The sequence below is a fragment of the Monodelphis domestica genome, chromosome 1 (assembly GCF_027887165.1).
Source record: "Monodelphis domestica isolate mMonDom1 chromosome 1, mMonDom1.pri, whole genome shotgun sequence".
In the NCBI taxonomy this organism is placed as follows: domain Eukaryota; kingdom Metazoa; phylum Chordata; class Mammalia; order Didelphimorphia; family Didelphidae; genus Monodelphis; species Monodelphis domestica.
The window spans coordinates 627900936-627920042 of record NC_077227.1 but is presented as its reverse complement, the minus strand read 5'-3'; the positions used below and the strand labels follow the sequence as shown (position 1 = coordinate 627920042).

Below are 19107 nucleotides of genomic sequence, written 5' to 3'. Positions count from 1 at the left end.
TATTTAGCCTTCATAATCTGTCTATCATCTATCTATCAAGACTTATTACTACTCTCCTTAAACTGCTCTATAAACTAGGAAAGCTGAGTTATTTAGAAGTTCATCTTCCAGGTCCATGTATTCACAAGCCCATGTCTGAAGTCTTCTTTCTATTCATATCTATTACTTATAGCTCTCTTTTTTTCTCAAAGGTTAGTCCAGATACTGTCTTTTACACGATCTCTTTCTTGATTTCTGCAGTTACAAGCATTCTCTCTCTCTCTCTCTCTCTCTCTCTCTCTCTCTCTCTCTCTCTCTCTCTCTCTCTCTCTCTTCAATTTACCTTTAGAGAGTGATATTCTTATTGTATGTTTATATATTTATTTTTCTATCTATATATTCAACAAAGGTATATAGTCTTATCTATCTATAGTTTAGTCCTTCATAGTCCCTCATTGATATTTTGGGGGGTTTTTTGGTTTTTGTCTTTATAATATTTTTGACCTAGCATTGTACTTAAATGTTTGTTGAATTGAAAAGAGCTGAAATTTGATCTTTTCTTTCCCTATATTTTGAGCAACATTTCATGAACTTAGAGATGATGATGTGTGGGGAAACAATTACCCTAAAGAAGAGAAAGCTTTGGGTAAGAGGTAAGAGGCTTTGGCTATCTTCAAATATTTGAAAAGGCTTTCACACAGAAGATGGACTAAAGCAAAGGCTAGATGATCACTTGTTGGGGATGTTGCAGAAGGAACCTTGTCACCCCTTTGTGTAACAGACTAGAAGTCCTCTAAGATGTCTCTCCCAACTCAGAAATTCTTTGATTCTGTTTGTATGTAGTAGTCTCTTGGTAACCGAGGATGACGATTGTCTTTGTGTGTTTTGTTTGTATGTATGTGTATATATGCTTATGTAAATCCACATAAATAAATATTCATATACATTGTAATACAGATAAGATTAATTTTTCAAGAAGTGAATTTAAGAACTCACCATTTGACAAAATTATTGCTAGGAAAACTGAAAAGGAGTTTGGCAGAAACTAGGCATAGACTAACATCTCACAACACATACCAAAATATGGCCAAAATGAGTAAACTCTTTAGGCATGAAGAATATTATAAGTAAATCAGGAGAGCATAGAAAAACATACCTATCAAATCTATGGATAAAGGAAAGTTTGTGAACAAATAAGAGAGAGAGACAAGGAGTATCTTGGGAAATAAAATGGATAATTTTGATTACATGAAATTAAAAATGTTTTGCATAAACAAAAACAATGTAGCCAAAATTAGAAAGCTGGAAATGTTAAAGGAGAAATTTCTCAAAAATATACACAATTGAGTCAAATTTGTAAAAATAAAAACCATTCCCCAAATGATAAATGATCAAATGATATGAACAAGAAATTTTCAGAAGAATAAATAAAAACTATCAACAATGGTGAACAATGCTCTAAATAACTATTCATTAGAGAAATGCAATTTCTGAGGTACCAACTCAAATCTATCGGATTGGCTAATATGTCAGAAAGAAAACAATATTGCAGGAAAAAAATGTGGGGAAAATAGACATTACTGCATTATTGTGTGTACTCATAAATGGGTCTAATAATTCTGTAGATCAATTTAGAACCATGCCCAAAGGACTATAAAACTGAATATAAACTTTCATTCAGCAATATCACTACTAGGCCTGTCTCCTAAAGAAATCAAGGAAAAGGGATAAAGAGCTATGTACAAAGATATTTATAGCAACTCTTTTTGTGGCAACAAAGAATTAGAAACCAAGAGGATGTCCATCAATTGGGTAATAGGTGAATGAGTTATGGTATATAATTATTATGGAATGGTATTGTGCTATAAGAAATGATGAGCAAGATTTAAAAAAAAAACCTGAAGAAACATGAATTTGTGCTAATTCAGATGAGTAAAACCAGGAGAACCCTGAACATAATAACAGCAATATGTGTAAGGATGATCAACAAAATGCAAAGGATTCAAGAAGAAAAATGTTATCCACCTCCAGAGAGAGAACTGATGAACTATGAGTAGAGCCTGAAATTTATCTTTTTAACTTTCTTTTTGTTTCTTGCTTTTTCTCATTTTTGTTTTGTTTTGATTTTACCATGGCTAAAATGGGCATACTTTTTTAAAGAAATAAATTCAAGACAAATTTTCCAGAAAAAGTAGTAACAATGAAAGTGATTTTAAGATGAAGGAAGGAAGAAGGAAGGAAGGAAGGAAAGAAGGAAGGAAGGAAGGAAGGAAGGAAGGAAGGAAGGAAGGAAGGAAGGAAGGAAGGAAGGAAGGAAGGAAGGAAGGAAGGAAGGAAGGAAGGAAGGAAGGAAGGAAGGAAGGAAGGAAGGAGAAACTGTCCCATCAACTACTATTATGCCTCTGCCCAAAGAACACAATGTTTATTAGCGTGTGAACTAATGAAAGCCAAATCCTGTCCTTAAGTGTATGTTAGGCATTTGTTGAAGTTTTCAAAGGGCAGAATTTGACCATAGCCAGAGAGATTGTATCTTGCATTCCATGGTAATATAATGATGGTAGGGAAAAGATGTGTTTTGTCCAGAACATCCCAGCTGTTATCCCCCTGTTTCTCCAAGTTTAACCATCTTTATGGTTAAAAGAAATTTCAGAAAATGATGATCAATTTTTGATCAATGTAAGTGAAAATATGGATGAGAAAGATTTAATGAGGCATTCATAAATCTGTGAAATGTTAATTATCAAATTTCCAAGAACAGATTTCCTGAAGTCCAGAATTAGCATATGTGCAGTTTGATGTAATTGTTACTATAGAAATGCTTTTTGTTTATTAAATAAAAGAAACTAATAGTTATACAAAGATGCTACAGGGTAAATGGTATGTGAACAAATTACATTTCCCTAAATCTCCTTATCATTACCCACTGTCTTTCAAATGTCTTTCATAGCACACAGATATAATTTTAATTCTAAATGGCATCTCTCTCTCTCTCTCTCTGTCTCTGTCTCTCTCTCTCTGTCTCTCTCTCTCTCTCTCTCTCTCTCTCTCTCTCTGTCTCTCTCATACATACATATATATGTAAGGTATATGCAAGTATATATGTGAGTCAATGTTGCATACTGTATTTAGAGCCAGCCTCAGAGTTATCAAGACCTTGGTTCAGGCCTTACATCTGGTGTATATTATCTGTGTGAACCTGGACAGATCATTTAATCTTTTGATGCCACAGACAAATCTCTAATTTCATAAAATAAATAGCCTCTATTTATCTGCATCAGCAGAGGGAGTTTTGTTACCAGAAATATTTCTCTCCACTAAAGAAATTACAGGTCTAGTAAATATATCTATGTATCTGTCTACTATCAATCCATTCAAGCATTTTGATAATTTTCCATATATTTTTATTTATTTAGGAGGGAAGTTATTTCTTCATTTTATTTTCACTAAGAAAGGAAGAAGGAAAGAAGAAAGGGATGGAGATAAGGAAGAGGAATGGGGAAGGGAGATGGGAAGGGAAGACAAAGGAAGGGAAGGGAAGGGAAGGGAAGGGAAGGGAAGGGAAGGGAAGGGAAGGGAAGGGAAGGGAAGGGAAGGGAAGGGAAGGGAAGGGAAGGGAAGGGAAGGGAAGGGAAGGGAAGGGAAGGGAAGGGAAGGGAAGGGAAGGGAAGGGAAGGGAAACAGGAAGAAGTTGTATTGATACTGGTGGCATAAAGGCCCCCTAAAGAATGCAAAGGTCAACCTTCCATGAGAATATCCATTCTACTCTTTTTGACTCATACCCCAAGTCACACAATGGGAAAGTTTCCACAGCACATCATAAGATGAGAATCCTCAATATGATCAATACAAATGGAGATGACCTTCACATGGAACTTTCTACTTCTAATGTAGGCAAATGTTAGGCATTGTAGTTATTAAGGAAAAGATTCCACTCGGATATAACCAATTTCATGGAAGTAAATTAGGCTTTTTAACATTGCATTAACTTTTATCATTTGTTGACCAAATCAGGCTAGGGATGAAATGAGTTAAGATCATTTTGGAGGGTAAGATAAAAATCCAATAAGACCTTGGAGAAGGTATTAATAATTATGCAGTATAAACCATAAATATCTATAGGTCATGGTTGATAACAATAATAATATCAGGAATAGGCTTTCAGTTACTAAATATGATAGGGGGCAGTTAACAAAAAAGTGATTTTTCTTAATTGAAAAAGAAGAAAAAATGTTTCTTTTATGAGTGACTGCCAGTGATCTCTATTAGGACAGGGTAAGTTAAATTGGTTTTTCTCTGAGGTCATGAATTCAAAATGTTTGATGAAAAAATTTGGTGGACATTCACTTGTACAGTGTCACCAATTTTGAACTTTTTTGAATATATACATCATAATGTTTAAAAGAAACGAGTATTGGGCATGCTGCTATTCTAAAATTAAATCAGTATTTTATATCACTCTGTTCTGAGCAAGTTATAAGACCTAGGAGAGCAGCCAGGGTTACTTAAAGCTAATGACTGAATGTTTTAGCTACTTAAAGATCATTTTCTCTTTATAGAAGCCATAAATTCTCATTTAAAAAAAAAGGAGAAAAGAAAATTTTCACTATGCTTTCTACACGTACCTATTGCTTCTAGCTATTAGTTAATAGAGCAAGGTAGGGAGATTTGGGTTCAGAAGAGGGATGATGTATTGCATATAATAGGGAAGGGGAGATTCGGTGTAACCATCAGGGATGGGTTGCAGGAGAAAGACTGGTAATCAGTTTTTTTTTTTTCTTAACATGAATGAATCCTCTTATTTTAAAGAAACATTAGGTGTCTTTAACAATGATTTAGTGACTTTAGCATTTGGAGGTGATTTCTCACCCATTCACTTATGTGCTTTCTTGTAAATGTATAGATATTGCCAACATCAAGGTTCTTTTTTTCTGAAAATGTTTTTGAAATTTCCTCTGTCTGAGCTTTCTTAAAATTTAATTCTAATATACAGACTATCCTGAAGAATGGATGCTATAGTCCTTCCCATGATCTTGTGAATTTTAGTTTTACTTAACCCTGCTTAATATTTAGAAATTCTAGCAACCAGGAATGTATACACCCTTATTTAAGGATTAAATGTTGAGGAAGATGGCCTATGACCAACACATACTAGCAAGTTACAAAGAAACAACTGACAGACCCCCTGGGCTGTCCTAAGTCAAGCTTAAGCTCCCAATGGTACATATGAGACCCAGGAAGTGATGTAAAGAACTGCCTATATATTCCACATCACTTTCTCTCTCCCGGCTCTCTCTCACAGAGATGTTGGACTCAGCAATGTGGAGAGCTCGTGGCAGCATTCTTAGTGTGCTTGGTGAGTGATTTAGGCTGATTCCTTTTTTCCTTTACCTCCTCAAGCACTATCCTCCTAGGAGACCCCTCATCTCAGAGAAGCCTCCTGGCTGGTAGCTGAGCTAGATTGAGAAGGCCCCTTGGCCAAGGCCTCTGAACTCCTACCTGGCTCAGCTCAGTCTGGAGCAGTTTAAATTCTCTTTCCTCTCTCTCTCCTCTTCTTAATTTCTTCTCTCTATTGTAATTAAACCACCCTAAAATTCCTAAGCTGACTTGAGTATATTATTGGGATTGAATTAATCCCTAGCAACCACTAGTATAATATATTCAGTCAATAAACCCTAATTTTACCCTTAACAGTCTGGCCAATAAATGAAGGTTGTAAGGAGTACCCTCAAATTTCTGTGAAACCTTTCTTTCCTCTTTCTCTCTTTATTACCTCCTCAAATTAGTCTTTTCAGAATCTAACTCAACAGTTCAAAATACAGCTGTGAGATCTGGTGAGTATAAAACATTCTTTTCTTGTTTCCCTTTAATTTGAATTGAACATAGCCATTTTTTTAACCTTAAGTAGCAGGGCTCTGCTGGGAAAGCTGTTTCTGAATCTCCCTTTTCTGTAGGGAACAAACAACCCAATTAGCCAACGCTTACTGACAATACTAGCTGGCTAGATTACTCTTAACTAGTGGTGAGAAAGACCTGGAGAAAGTCCTGCTCCTGGAGATCTAATTTCTTTTTTTTTTCTTTTTTTTCCAAGCTCCCACGTGTCTCTAGTTTTTAAAATTAAGCAAGAAGTAAAAAGCCTGGTGAGGTCAGATAGGAAAAGCAGAGGCTTTGCTCAAAGAGAGAAAAGGTTTTACCCTGAAGGGGAAGGACAGGAGGCTTTTGACCCCTCCCAAATTAAACAAAATCTCAGCCTTAGCCTCAGGAAAAAGGCTTTGTTGTCTGTCTCCTTTTGGCCTAGAGGACTTGATTGGATTAAAAGGCTCTTAAAAAGGTCTACACCCAGATCTTTTGTTTTCACTCCCTGACTTTAACCCCTAGCCAGTGGCAACATCTACTGACTAAAACCAAAATTATAAATAATTAAATATATACATGGATACTACATTCTATGAAATTTTCATGATGTTTGAAAAATTAGGGACATTAAATATTTCATAATACCTCCCATTTCTTATGTTCTTTGGTCATTTCATTTTTATACTCCTAAATATTATGACGAGAAATGCTACCTTGAAAAAATTTGAAGCTAAAATTCAGGAAAATATCCAAAACCAATTGGATAAATACTTCTCACGGGGTCAAATGGAAAATACTGACCCTACCCAAAACATGTCTGACCCTTACAAACCTACTTCTGAATCTCTAAATGAGGAAATTCCTTCTCCCAAAATGGAGATGGCAAACACCTCTACTATAGCTCAGCTGCTGGACAGCTTCTCTAGTGGTCTGCAAATCTTGGCTGAACTTACTTTCCAAGACCCTTCTCCTGAAATCCCAACTTCTGAAATCCCAGTTTCTCCTGTTCCTTCTCCCATCCAAAAACCAATTCCAGCCCCAAGGAAATCTCTTCCTTCTAAATAAACTGTTTCGAGTCAAACTGACTCACACATACCAAATTCAACTGGAGGCCTTTTTCCTCTAAGAGAAGTACCCAAAATAGGATGCAATGGGGATGTAGTAACTCTAAGGCACCATTTAATTTAATTTTTTTAATTTAATTTATATTATAATATTTATATATATTATATATACATATATAATATAAAAATAATTTTTAATTTAATTTAATTTAAAGTAAATATTTCATTTACTCCCAAAGAAATAAATGAATTCACACAAATTGTTCTCACATATGAACAAGATCCCTTTATGGTAACAAAAAAGATGAAAGACACATTTTTTTCAGTATAATCCATCTTACAAAGATGTTGTGTAAAAAATAGACTCGAATACAGGACTACAATCCCCATGAGCCTTTGCTCCACTTCCCCAGAATGCCTTGTAATCTCACCTGGGCCGAGATCGAGAAGATATTTAAGCAAAGGCTTTTGAAGGGCTCGGCCTCTTTTTTGGACTTCCGTTTTTGGAGCAGAGAGGTCTCTTCCATGATGTGAGGTTATTTTGTCTAGGCCTCTGGCCTAGGCACATGTTTCATACTTGTATATTCTTAATCTTTAACCTTTAATAAACCTCTAAAAAATATATATTCCTTGCAGAGAGAAACTAATTTCTACCTGCCTCAGATGCCTCAGTCTCCCCATCTCCCCTAAATTTTAATCTTTACAGTTGGCGAGCTACTACGGGAAAAAAAGAACTTTCAATCTTCTGATTTCTTTTCTGATCTTAAATTCAGTTTTAATATCTAGTACCTAGAAATTTTTTTGAGCCATAACTCTCTGGCCAAGGTTTTCTTCCCTCACAAAGCTGCTACGGGCTCCGGACCTGCTGCCCACCCCACCTGGCTCGGCCCCGCCGCTTCCTGCCTGCAGCCTGCAGCCCTGATCATCCTCACCTGGTACCTGGTCCCGGCCTTGCCCACCCCTGCAGCCGCTCCAGCTCCTGGCCTCTCACCAGCCACTGCCTGCCTATTTCTGCGCCCCAGACCCTCGAGCACAACCCCAGCCGGCTCATCACCCAGATCCTTGGAGCAGATCGCTCAGGACTCATTGCGACCAGCTGGTAACAGTATTGGCCACGTGGGTGGAGGGGAGAGACCAGAGGGAAAGGAGATTTTCCCTTAGGCTAAGCCTCCACGTGGCTGGGGGTATTGGCCACTGCGGGATCAGAGAGGGGAAAGACAGAAAAGACTAAAGAGAAGAAACAGATCTTTTCAAACAGAAACTTAATAGCAATGGGCTGTTTAAAAGGATTTTTGACTCTTCTGGCAGTTTCATTGATTTTACCTGCCTGTCTGGGAGCAGACTCAGCCCAAAGATTCAACTTTAACTTTGGGGAGGAAAATGGGTGGCCCAGCGAACTGGAAGCCAGGCCCAGAGACCGGAGGTCTCTAGCTAAAATCTGGCCTCCGATGCTTCCCAGCCATGGGGCCCTGGACGGAGCCCTTGAACCCCGTAGCCTAGCCTTTACTACTCTACCTTCGGACAATAGACATTTAAATGGATAAATAAAAACAAACAAACAAAAAAAAAACCCCAAGGAACTTTGAAGAGGCTAAAGGCTATATTCTAAGGCATTTCAGACTCTAATGGTTTATAAAATTATCTGTATTCTATTGCATTGTTTTGTTTAAGGTTTAACTTTGTGATTTTAAGTTCATATATTACTGGATTCAATATTATTCTGCTTGAACTGAAGGTTGATTGAATGTATTTTGAATGTACTGAGTTTTGAAATTCTGTTGTTTTTCCCCTATAACTGTTGAACAAATATTATTGTGAATAAGCCCATATATGAAAAAACAGCTTTTTTCTATTTTGCTGAGGATAGATGGACTTCAGAACTGGTTATAATTGTATTAACAACCTTTGGGATTTTAATGTGCTAAATACCTCAAATGATTTGATTTTAAGGGTTTTTTAAATATGATTTTGGAATTTTTTTTTAACAGTCTGGTTATTTTTGCCTGCCCCTGCCACGAGGTAAGGCCCATTCTAGTAGCTGAAGTGAAATGTATTTTATAACCCCCAACCTTCCCACATGTGAATGGAAGTTGGGCAGTTAATTTCAGGGCATTTGTACCCTTGGGAAAAGCCTCCAAGAACAAGGAGCACCCCTTTATTTATGCTCTTCAGCTCACTATTTTACTTCTACCAGGATGATATATAGATTTCTTGATTATGTTCTAAACCCAAGATGAGTTTTACTTTGTTTAAAAAATATGTTTAAATACCAAGGTTGAAGGATTTCTCTGTTTGTAAAAATTGTGACAAATGTCCATCAATTCATAGGTTTTAAAAATGTCATACAGCAACTTATGTGAAATATGAAAGTGTGTTTGTTTGCTATTATAATTAATTGGGCTATTGAGAATTTTGGGGATTTTGATATCTACATATTTGTACTACTGTATTTTTAAAAATGAAAAATTGTTAACCTTGTTCAATTCATTTGCCTTCTACTCACAGTGATCATGGCCAGATACAAAGAGGAAACAGATCTCATTTTTTGGTGAGAAAGCCTTGTATTTTATATTTTCTTAACTGACACAGGGTGTCAATGGTTATAAGCTATATTTTTGAATTTTTAAAGCTCTTTTTTTATTATATTTTTCTTGCATGTGCAATATACTTTTTCAGTTTTTTTTTATTATTTTTTCTCTCCTTTTTATATTTGAAGCACATGTCACCAGTATTAAGATTTTCTTTAACTTTTTGACTTTTCAGTGCTACAAGTTTGAAATACATTTGCTAATGCATGCCCTAGAAAGCTTGTGACTATAAAAATTATGCCACTAATTATTTAAATAAATTATGGGACTTTGCTTAATGATTCTGTCTGATTCTAGGACAAGATATACACAAAAGAGCCACTGCATAGTGCCAATAGAGCATAAGGTCAAAGAGACCAACTAATCCTGGAGAAATTGACGTCACTTTGAGCCTAGACAAAGAGGACTTGAACGTGTTTGGGGTTCGAGGTTGCGGCTGTTTAACATGTGTTAAAAGCAGGTCTTCCTTGTTCCACATTCTACCAAGTACCTCAAACTTGGCTCCCGGAACCTTGGCTTATATACTCTGGTCCCCTTTTCTGCCTCTCATAGTGTGGTAACTTCCGGTAGTCCTGGCTACTGACTGGGTAAATGCATCATTGCTTAGATCATTTTAATTGGGCCCTGATTCCAGGACCTGTTATAGGTTTATTTTCTTCTACTTGGAATTTTTACACATAAGACTTTGATAGTCTATATTTTCATCCAGAAATTTTTCTTTTCTTTTGGATTTTCTGGTGTCTTTTTAATATCTCTTGCCAATTGATTCATATACCTCATACCTCAGCCATGCATCCCTAACTGATTCTGAATCTTTCAATCACCCACAACACGGGGGAATGTAAAAAAATATCATTATTTAAATTGCAAAGTTTAAATTCTTTTTGAGAAGAATTTTAGGTAAAGAAGATGCTACTTCCCTGAATTCAGAAACTGAACTGTTGGAGAAGCCACCATGAAGAGGCCTCCAGACCACAAGTTGCACAAAATTGAACTTTGGGTGTGGTTGATTGAACATTTATTTGTATGTATACTTTTATGCCAAAGGGGACTGCCCCCTAACGGCTTTTTGTCAATGTGTTCAGAAATTATTGGTTTTATTCTTTTTTCTCTTATCCTCACACTATTGTAATCTTTTAAGTTTATTATGTTTTTATGATCCTTTTGGGGAAAAATTAATTTTTCCACAAATGATCACACGGGGGGATGTAAAAAATAGACTCGAATACAGGACTACAATCCCCATGAGCCTTTGCTCCACTTCCCCAGAATGCCTTGTAATCTCACCTGGGCCGAGATCGAGAAGATATTTAAGCAAAGGCTTTTGAAGGGCTCGGCCTCTTTTTTGGACTTCCGTTTTTGGAGCAGAGAGGTCTCTTCCATGATGTGAGGTTATTTTGTCTAGGCCTCTGGCCTAGGCACATGTTTCATACTTGTATATTCTTAATCTTTAACCTTTAATAAACCTCTAAAAAATATATATTCCTTGCAGAGAGAAACTAATTTCTACCTGCCTCAGATGCCTCAGTCTCCCCATCTCCCCTAAATTTTAATCCTTACAGTTGAAAACTTGTTCCATGCTTTCTTAACAGAACATGAGAAAAATAAAATAATTTCTCATGTCAATAAAACCCAGGGGCTCAATGCAGCACAGTGGCCATCTCAAGATCCCAAATGGGACTATAACAACTCTGAGGATTATTTACAACTATATTGTTGTAGGGAGGTCATTCTAACTGCTATGAGAGAGTGAGCTGACAGCATGGATAAGTGGACGGAATTTGACAAATTTAAGCAAAACGAGGAAGAGAAATCTCCAGATTCATGGACTGAATAATTGAGTTTGGGGGTCGATACCTAGATTTTGACCTTTCTAAAGAAAATTGCATAAGACAAATTAGAAGGCACTTTGTCAATAATTCTTGCATAGTTATCAGGGATTATTTTAAAACTCATTGTGCAAGGTGGCCTGAGATAGATCTTGATGAATTAAGAAAAGCTGCTCAATATATTTCAAAGGGAAACAAAGAAAAAGACAGAGAGACTAATGATCTCATAGAGAAAATGGAGAAACAATTTAAATATTTAAGAGATTAGATTGATAAACTGGAAAAAGGGCATGATACTCAACCAATGACCCTTTACCCTCTCCAAGAATCTATCTATCCATTATCTGCCAATTCTGTGAGAAGGGCCACAGAATGATAGAGTGTAGAAATTTATTCAAGGTAAACAGAAATAATATGCAGTTTAATAACAACTACAGAAATAATAATTATAGAAATAACTATTATAATAATAATAGAAACCACAACTTTAGGAATGATAACTATAGGAATAGAAATTGAGAAAATGATAACTCAAACCAAATGACTCCACAACAATATAACTTAAGTGATGCTGGTCCAAAAAAATACTCTGGGTATGAATGCCCCTCAGGGGGGTGCCCAAGGAACTTTCCAAATACTATGAAGGTGTCTAGGGGGGCTAATCTTAAGATTTCATAACTTGATTTGTGTGATAATACATGTATAACCCAGCTTGAATGACCTGTCAGGTTTGGGAGGCAGAAGGGAAGAGGAGGAGGGAGATAAGTTTAAACAGGGAATCAGGGACATTATATATGTCAAGAACCTTTTAGTCAATAGAAGAAAAAGTCTTTTCTTGATTTCATGTTCATTTTCCTTTGTGCCAGTCTCCCCCTCAAAAAAAAAGCCAAAATTACATTGATAAAAGTTACAAAAGTTATATATTTGTAAGTGAAGAAATAAATGGACCTCGAAGGATTCCCTTGGCTACAACTGGAAGGGTTGTCAATTTCTTCAGCCAGGTAATATCCTCCCAGTTAATGGATGAATCAATCATATTAGCGACATACTGTGCAAGTCCACTGTTGTCTCCATAACCCTCCTTAGAAGAAAAGGCCAAATCAAAGCCTTGAAAATTTTTCATCCTGAAATAAAGAAGGATATAAATCAATTTAAATAATTGGTTTAAATCATTACAGAAAGGCATCTCTCTATATGCAACAATTCTTGGAATGAAATTAGAATTAATCTTCCTCTTGCATGAAGTTAATTTTTGACTTGTGGTATGCTCTGCAAAATTCTGGGTCAGATTAAACCATTTGGGTTTCTTATCTGGGTACTCCCAAGTTCTTACAACTGTCTTATATCTTAGACTGAATCTATACACATAAAGAGGAATTGTTTTCAGAAAAGGGGAAGTAGGGACCAATTGCAGAGTAGATAAACTGAACCAATCAAATTATTTTTAAAGTAATTGATTAACATTATCCATATGTTCTTTTTAAAGCTTGTCTGTCTATGTAGACAGAGCTTCTGCATCATTTTAAGATGAAGCACCTCTTCATTAGTGAAAATCATATGGTGGTAGATGGTCACCAAATCTAATCTCTTTCCCACCAATTTACTCAAGTATTTTTGAGTCTCTATTGAGGCTATATCTATAGTAATGTGGGCCAGTACCCCACAGCTATCTTTGTTCACCAACATACTTTGCACAGCCTAGTCATATTCCTTAGTAGTTATTATGAAAAACTCTGACAATAGCCAGGCACATATGGCTTGTTCTAATATCCCCCACCCCAAGATTTCCATATCTCTGTTTCTGGCACTGTAGCTTTATATATTTTCTTCTTTGTTAGTGGACGTTCAAATACCCTTATGTCCAGTAAAATTCTGTCTCATTAAGTGGATTCTTTACGTTAAGCAAATTCAATTCTACAAACATGAAGTGAATACTGCCTTTGTACTCAGCAATGTGGTATAAAGTGTAGGAGGTACAGAGCCAAATGTATGGTCTCTGAAGGACATGATATTACAGCACTCCTAGAACAAAGAACTCTAGCTAACTTTTGAGATGTAGGAGTTAAATTAAGTGAAATACTACAAGTATTATATTTTATAAAGTTTATTATCTGACAACATAGAACCACATGACTACGTTTTCTACCTGCTCAAAATCCCCTCTCCACCAAAGCCACCACAGGAAGGAAAAAGAAGCTGAGAGATAGACTCCACTGAATTTATCTTCTGTCTATGTCAGCACTTAAGGACAGGAAGAGAGTAGAGTTTTGGCAATCATAGTTTTGCTGGGGATAGTAGTTTTGCTGGGGATCTTAGTTTTTAGGGTAACAGATTCAAATTACACAGAGACAATGTTAATAAAGTTTTCTTGGTAGGAACTTCCCAATCACTCAGCATTATAGTTTTATGGACTCTGAGGATCACTAAAAATCACAGAAGAATCCTATATACATTTGTGCTAATATGGAAAGTTAATTCATTAGGTTCCAATAAAGTTTTTAAGCTGGCATGCTTAAATTTTTTTTGTTTTTAATGATGAGTGCATGAGAGAAGATTTTTGGAACCTTGGCATCAGGGTGGAGGGAAAGAAAGCATTGGGTGGAGAGCAAAGGTTTTGGGAAAGGAAACTGGCCTGAGAAAGATCTAAGGGGAATTTTTTTACTTTTTGAACTGAGTCCTTAACCTGTCAAGGCCTTTTTTCCCAGGCTGAGGATTTCACTAAGAGCCACCAGAAATTATCCTGTTCCTGCATTCAAGTTCTTCCACAAACCTATCATTTGTCTGATACCTCCAACCACCTCTCTACTGAGGAGAAGATACCTCAAACCCCAAAAGCAGGGCTGTGGACTCATGGAGGAGAGAGACCAGTTCCCTTGCCTCTTCCTGCCTTCTTGCACCTATCTTTTTGTAATTTCTTAGGCCAAATAGATACATAAAATTATAGTGGGATTGTTTAGTTGATGGAATGGGTCAGTGAAACCTGAATCTGTGATAACACATTGCTCAGGCAAGAGACCATATAGGATAAACATTAGGATAACCAAATCCCACTTTCCATTACCCAATCTACCTATAGATCTTCCATTAAATCTTACCAACAGCAGTCAGATTTTGCCAAACCCCTTGATTATATCTAAATAGGTACATGATCCAAGATCAACAGAGAGTCACCAGCACCATTCCCCACTGAGGCAAAAACTCCATAAGGGCTTGTCTCCAAAGCCTCTCTGTGGCAGAGGAACTGAGGTCATCCTTGGGTTTAGTTGATAAGAGGTAACCTGTCTTCAACTCTTGGCCACCACTTTCCTCATGGAACCTCAATATATCTTGTGTAGTAACTGACAATTTCCTCTTTCTTAGGAGAGATAAGAGGAGGGCAGAGGCTAGTCCATTAAAGCCTTAGCTCTCTCCCTCATATACAGATTCTTCTCCAGAAGTACTCTGATTACTCCACTTATATACCATCAAAATAAGTGGGATGAAACTTTATTTTTACCTCAGGAACCTCCATTTTTACACAGAGCACTTATCAGTATCATATATTATTATATCGCCACCAAACTCTGCAACCACATTAAAATTCAAAATGGGTCAGTGATGCAATATGGCAGCCAAAAATTATAATGTGACCTAGGTTTCATTGAAAGAGGCATGGTACCCAAGCCTAGTGGGAGCCTCCTGGGTACCTGCTATAATCTGCCCTGGTTAAATCATATCTGAAGTTCTGTATTAGGTTCTAGGCATTGCATTTCTGGAAGAGCACTGATAAACTGGGAATCTTCCAGAGAAAGGACACCAGAATCATCTCATATGAGGCTTGGTTGAAGGAATCAAGAATATTTTGCTTAGAAAAGAGCAGCTGGCAGGGGACAGGCATACTAGATCTCTTTAATCTCACAAATATTTGTATTATATGAAAAATGAATTATTTTTGTTCTTCCTGGCCCTAATGGTCAGAAAGAGGAGCAGTAGATCAAATTTGAAAAAAGGGGCATTTTTAAGGTTTTTAAAAAGAAAGAATACTCATAAATGGAACTATCTAGAGCAAACCAAGACACCTTTGGAGACAATGAATTCCCCAACTTTCCCCCCAGCTGGAGATCTTCAAGGAAATTCTGAAGACTACTCATCCAGAATATTATAGAGAGGCTTGGCACAAATGGACTGGATGACCTAGTAATACCTTTGCATTCTTAGATTCTAGTATTTAATTAGCTGAACATTATAAAAATATCTTTATTATTGTGTCCTGAATTTGATTATTTCAAAATGATACTTAGGTTCTGAAATATAAATAGTCCTTTCTTTGCAAGCAAAGAAAAAGAAGAAGGAAGAAAAGGAGGAAGGAAGGAAGGAAGGAAGGAAGGAAGGAAGGAAGGAAGGAAGGAAGGAAGGAAGGAAGGAAGGAAGAAAGAAAGAAAGAAAGAAAGAAAGAAGAAAGAAAGAAAGAAAGAAAGAAAGAAAGAAAGAAAGAAAGAAAGAAGAAAGAAAGAAAGAAGAAAGAAAGAAAGAAAGAAGAAAGAAAGAAAGAAAGAAAGAAAGAAAGAAAGAAAGAAAGAAAAGAAAGAAAGAAAGAAAGAAAGAAAGAAAGAAAGAAAGAAAGAAAGAAAGAAGAAGAAGGAAAAGAAAGAAAGAAGAGAAGAAGAGAAGGAAGAAGAAAGAGAAGAAGAAGAAGAAGAAGAAGAAGAAGAAGGAGAAGAAGAAGAGAAGAAGAAAAGAAGAAGAAGAAGAAGAAGAAGAAGAAGAAGAAGAAGAAGAGAAGAAGAAGAAGAAGAAGAAGAAGAAGAAGAAGAAGAAGAAGAGAAGAAGAAGAAGAAGAAGAAGAAGAAGAAGAAGAAGAAGAAGAAGAAGAAGAAGAAGAAGAAGAGGAGAAGAAGAAGAAGAGAGAAGAAGAAGGAGAAGAAGAAGAAGGAGAAGGAAGAAGAGAAGAAGAAGAGAGAAGGAGAAGAAGAAGAAGGAGAAGAAGAAGGAAGAGAAGAAGAAGAAGAAGAAAGGAGAAGAAGAAGAAGAAGAGAAGAAGAAGAAGAAGAAGGAAGAAGAAGAAGAAGAAGAAGAAGAGAAGAAGAAGAAGAAGAAGAAGAAGAAGAAGAAGAAGAAGAGAAGAAGAAGAAGAAGAAGAAGAAGAAGAAGAAGAAGAAGAAGAAGAGAAGAAGAAGAAGAAGAAGAAGAAGAAGAAGAAGAAGAAGAAGAAGAAGAGAAGAAGAAGAAGAAGAGAAGAAGAGAGAGAGAAGAAGGAGGAGGTGGAGGGAGAAGGAGGAGGAGGAGAGAGGAGAGAGGAGGAGAGGACAAGGAGGAGAAGAGGTGGAACAGGAGGAGGAGGTCTTGTCAATCTAATTTCTTCAAGACCAAAGAAGGAAATCATCTTCAGTGTACATCTTATGTGTACTTCCTCCCTTTCAAGCTCCAGGTTTTCAGCTATAATCTTCCTGGAGGGTTCAGTGAGAAGGGGAGGGGATTCAGAGAGAGGGGATGGATAGAAAAAAAAAACAGAAACATGGATAAAATTATATAAATAACTGTTGTTTTTCTTGGACTGTGCAATACAGATCAACACTTGAATGAATGTTGCCTTACAGAAATTTCTGTGCACAATGGGACCTTGTTGTTACTCTCGAACTTTGTTCAAAATCTAAGCCAAGAACAAGTTTTCAGATATCTTTATAGAGACCCATGATGGAGCATATTGCTGATGGTTCTGCAAAAACCTCCATAGATGCTATTTTATTTGAATTATGGAATACATGAAGAACACAGAATTGTGATTTTTGAGTATTTAATTTCATTAAGAAGGAAATGATAAGCATTAAAATAAATGACATAGAGGGATCAGATTACTCAAGAAAAGTTTGAAACTTCAGATCATGCAGGTCCTGTTCAAAGACCCAAAATTAATACAGTCCTTTGGCAATTGAGTCCTGAGCATTGCTAGAATTGCTCTGAAAAATTATTTCCTCCAAATGTAATTTTCACCCAGTTCTTTTAAAGATATTCCTTTAATCTCAAATAAAGAAGTAAATGTCTTGTCAAAAGATACACAGATGAGATGCATCAAAGGCAGAACTTGAACCCAGGCCTTCCCAACTCCAAGGTCACTTCTCTATTAACTAGATTATGCTGCCTCTTGATAACACATATTTATATTGAATGAATGAACAAATGAATGACATTTATTAAGCATTTACTATATTGTATGCCCAGCACTGAACTAAGAACTACAAACATTCAAGCATACTAAAGCAAAAAAGTTCTTGCTTTCAAGGAGTTTACAACCCAGTAGGGGAAGACAACATCTAAAAGGAAGTGGTAGCCAGGGAAGGATGTTTTGATTTAGGCGTTTCCAGGAATGGTGAGTAGGGTAAATTAACACACCCTTTCCAGAAGTAATGGTAATATTGATTCAATTACTATTCCATAGCAAAGAGGAAGTGGGGGTTGGGGGGGTAGAGAAAGGGTCGCACATGACATGGGGAAGATATCAAGGAAATGGCTGAGGTGAATATTTGGGTGGGATAATTAATCATCTATTGAGCACAAGCAGGCAGAATGATGTGGTAAATAGAAATATGGACTTGAAACAGTAAAGATCTTGGTTCAAGACTTACCTTTTATACATACTACCTACATTACCAAGGCAAATGGGAAATTCACTTAACCTTATTGCTCCAGGCAACTTTAAAAGACTAAATTATAGATGAGTAATGATTTATATCTGTGAAATGAGTTTCAAATTGGTAATCCTTACACTAATAAAATCATAGATCCACACTTCCACTCAACCAAAAAATAAATAAATTTATATCAATCCAAAGTACTACTAAATACATGAAAACAAGAAACAAGAGAGAGACACAGAGAGAGAGAATAGTGAGAGAGAGTAGTAAGAGAGAGAGAGAGTAGTGAGAGAGAGAGAGAGAGAGAGAGAGAGAGAGAGAGAGAGAGAGAGAGAGAGAGAGGTGGGAGGTCCAAGATAAAAATCTAGCTTCAGACTTCAGACCCCTCCTAGCTGTGTGACACTGTGCAAGTCACTTAAAACCCCAGTTACCTAACCCTTACCACTCTTCTGCTTTGGAACCAATACTTAGTATAGATTTTAAGACAGAAGGTAAAGTTAGTTTGTTTTTTAATCATATTGGAAAGGTACTTAGGACACTAGCCCCTAAATCTGTTGATGAAGATAACTGTCAGAATTTCACTTATGGTAATAATACCTGGTTTGTCTCCGTTTATTCTTTTTCCAGGCTAGGTTACCATAAGAGTAAATTTAGTGCCATTTTCCAAATAAATAAAGATTTTTGAAATGGCTAGTAAAAGGTAAAGATACAATTTCAGGCCATACCACTTAGTATATCATTATAGGCCAATGTAAAAAATTAAGATGTGCCATTTTTCTCTTTTTCTTAGCCAAGATAGACAAAAATCTGACTTTTCATCTTCTTTAACTTTTCTAATGTCAACCTAACAGCACAATCTCAACACTGAATCTCTCTACCCTTGGATAATCTCCACAGGATGTAGAGAAAGAAAAAGGCCTTTGCTTAAGAGCCTGAGGAATCATTTGGTTGAACTGACTTCATTCTCCTTTCTTCCAAAAGCAGTTAAAACCCCTACTCTGCATCCTCTGCCTCAGGAACACATTCCAATTCCAATTTCCACATGCATATTGCATATGTATTCTACAGATCAGCATTAAAGAAAATCTCAAATGCTGTGAACCCTGCCACCCCTTCCAGGTGCCAAGATGGGGCTTCTCTTCCTCTAACATGGGAGGTGGGGTGGAATGTAAGCAGCAAAGCA

The 19107-nt window shown here is 36.5% G+C and overlaps 1 protein-coding gene across 2 annotated transcripts in view; it reads right to left on the bottom strand.

Annotated features, from left to right (window-relative positions):
• The window catches only part of HAO1 (hydroxyacid oxidase 1), a 73245-nt gene that overhangs the window by 16052 nt on the left and 38086 nt on the right, over nucleotides 1–19107 (bottom strand). For both annotated transcript variants that reach the window (XM_001382092.4, XM_056813910.1), the window contains exon 4: nucleotides 12262–12437. In XM_001382092.4, coding sequence (XP_001382129.2) covers nucleotides 12262–12437 — 176 coding nt within the window. The remainder of the gene's footprint in view (nucleotides 1–12261; nucleotides 12438–19107) is intronic.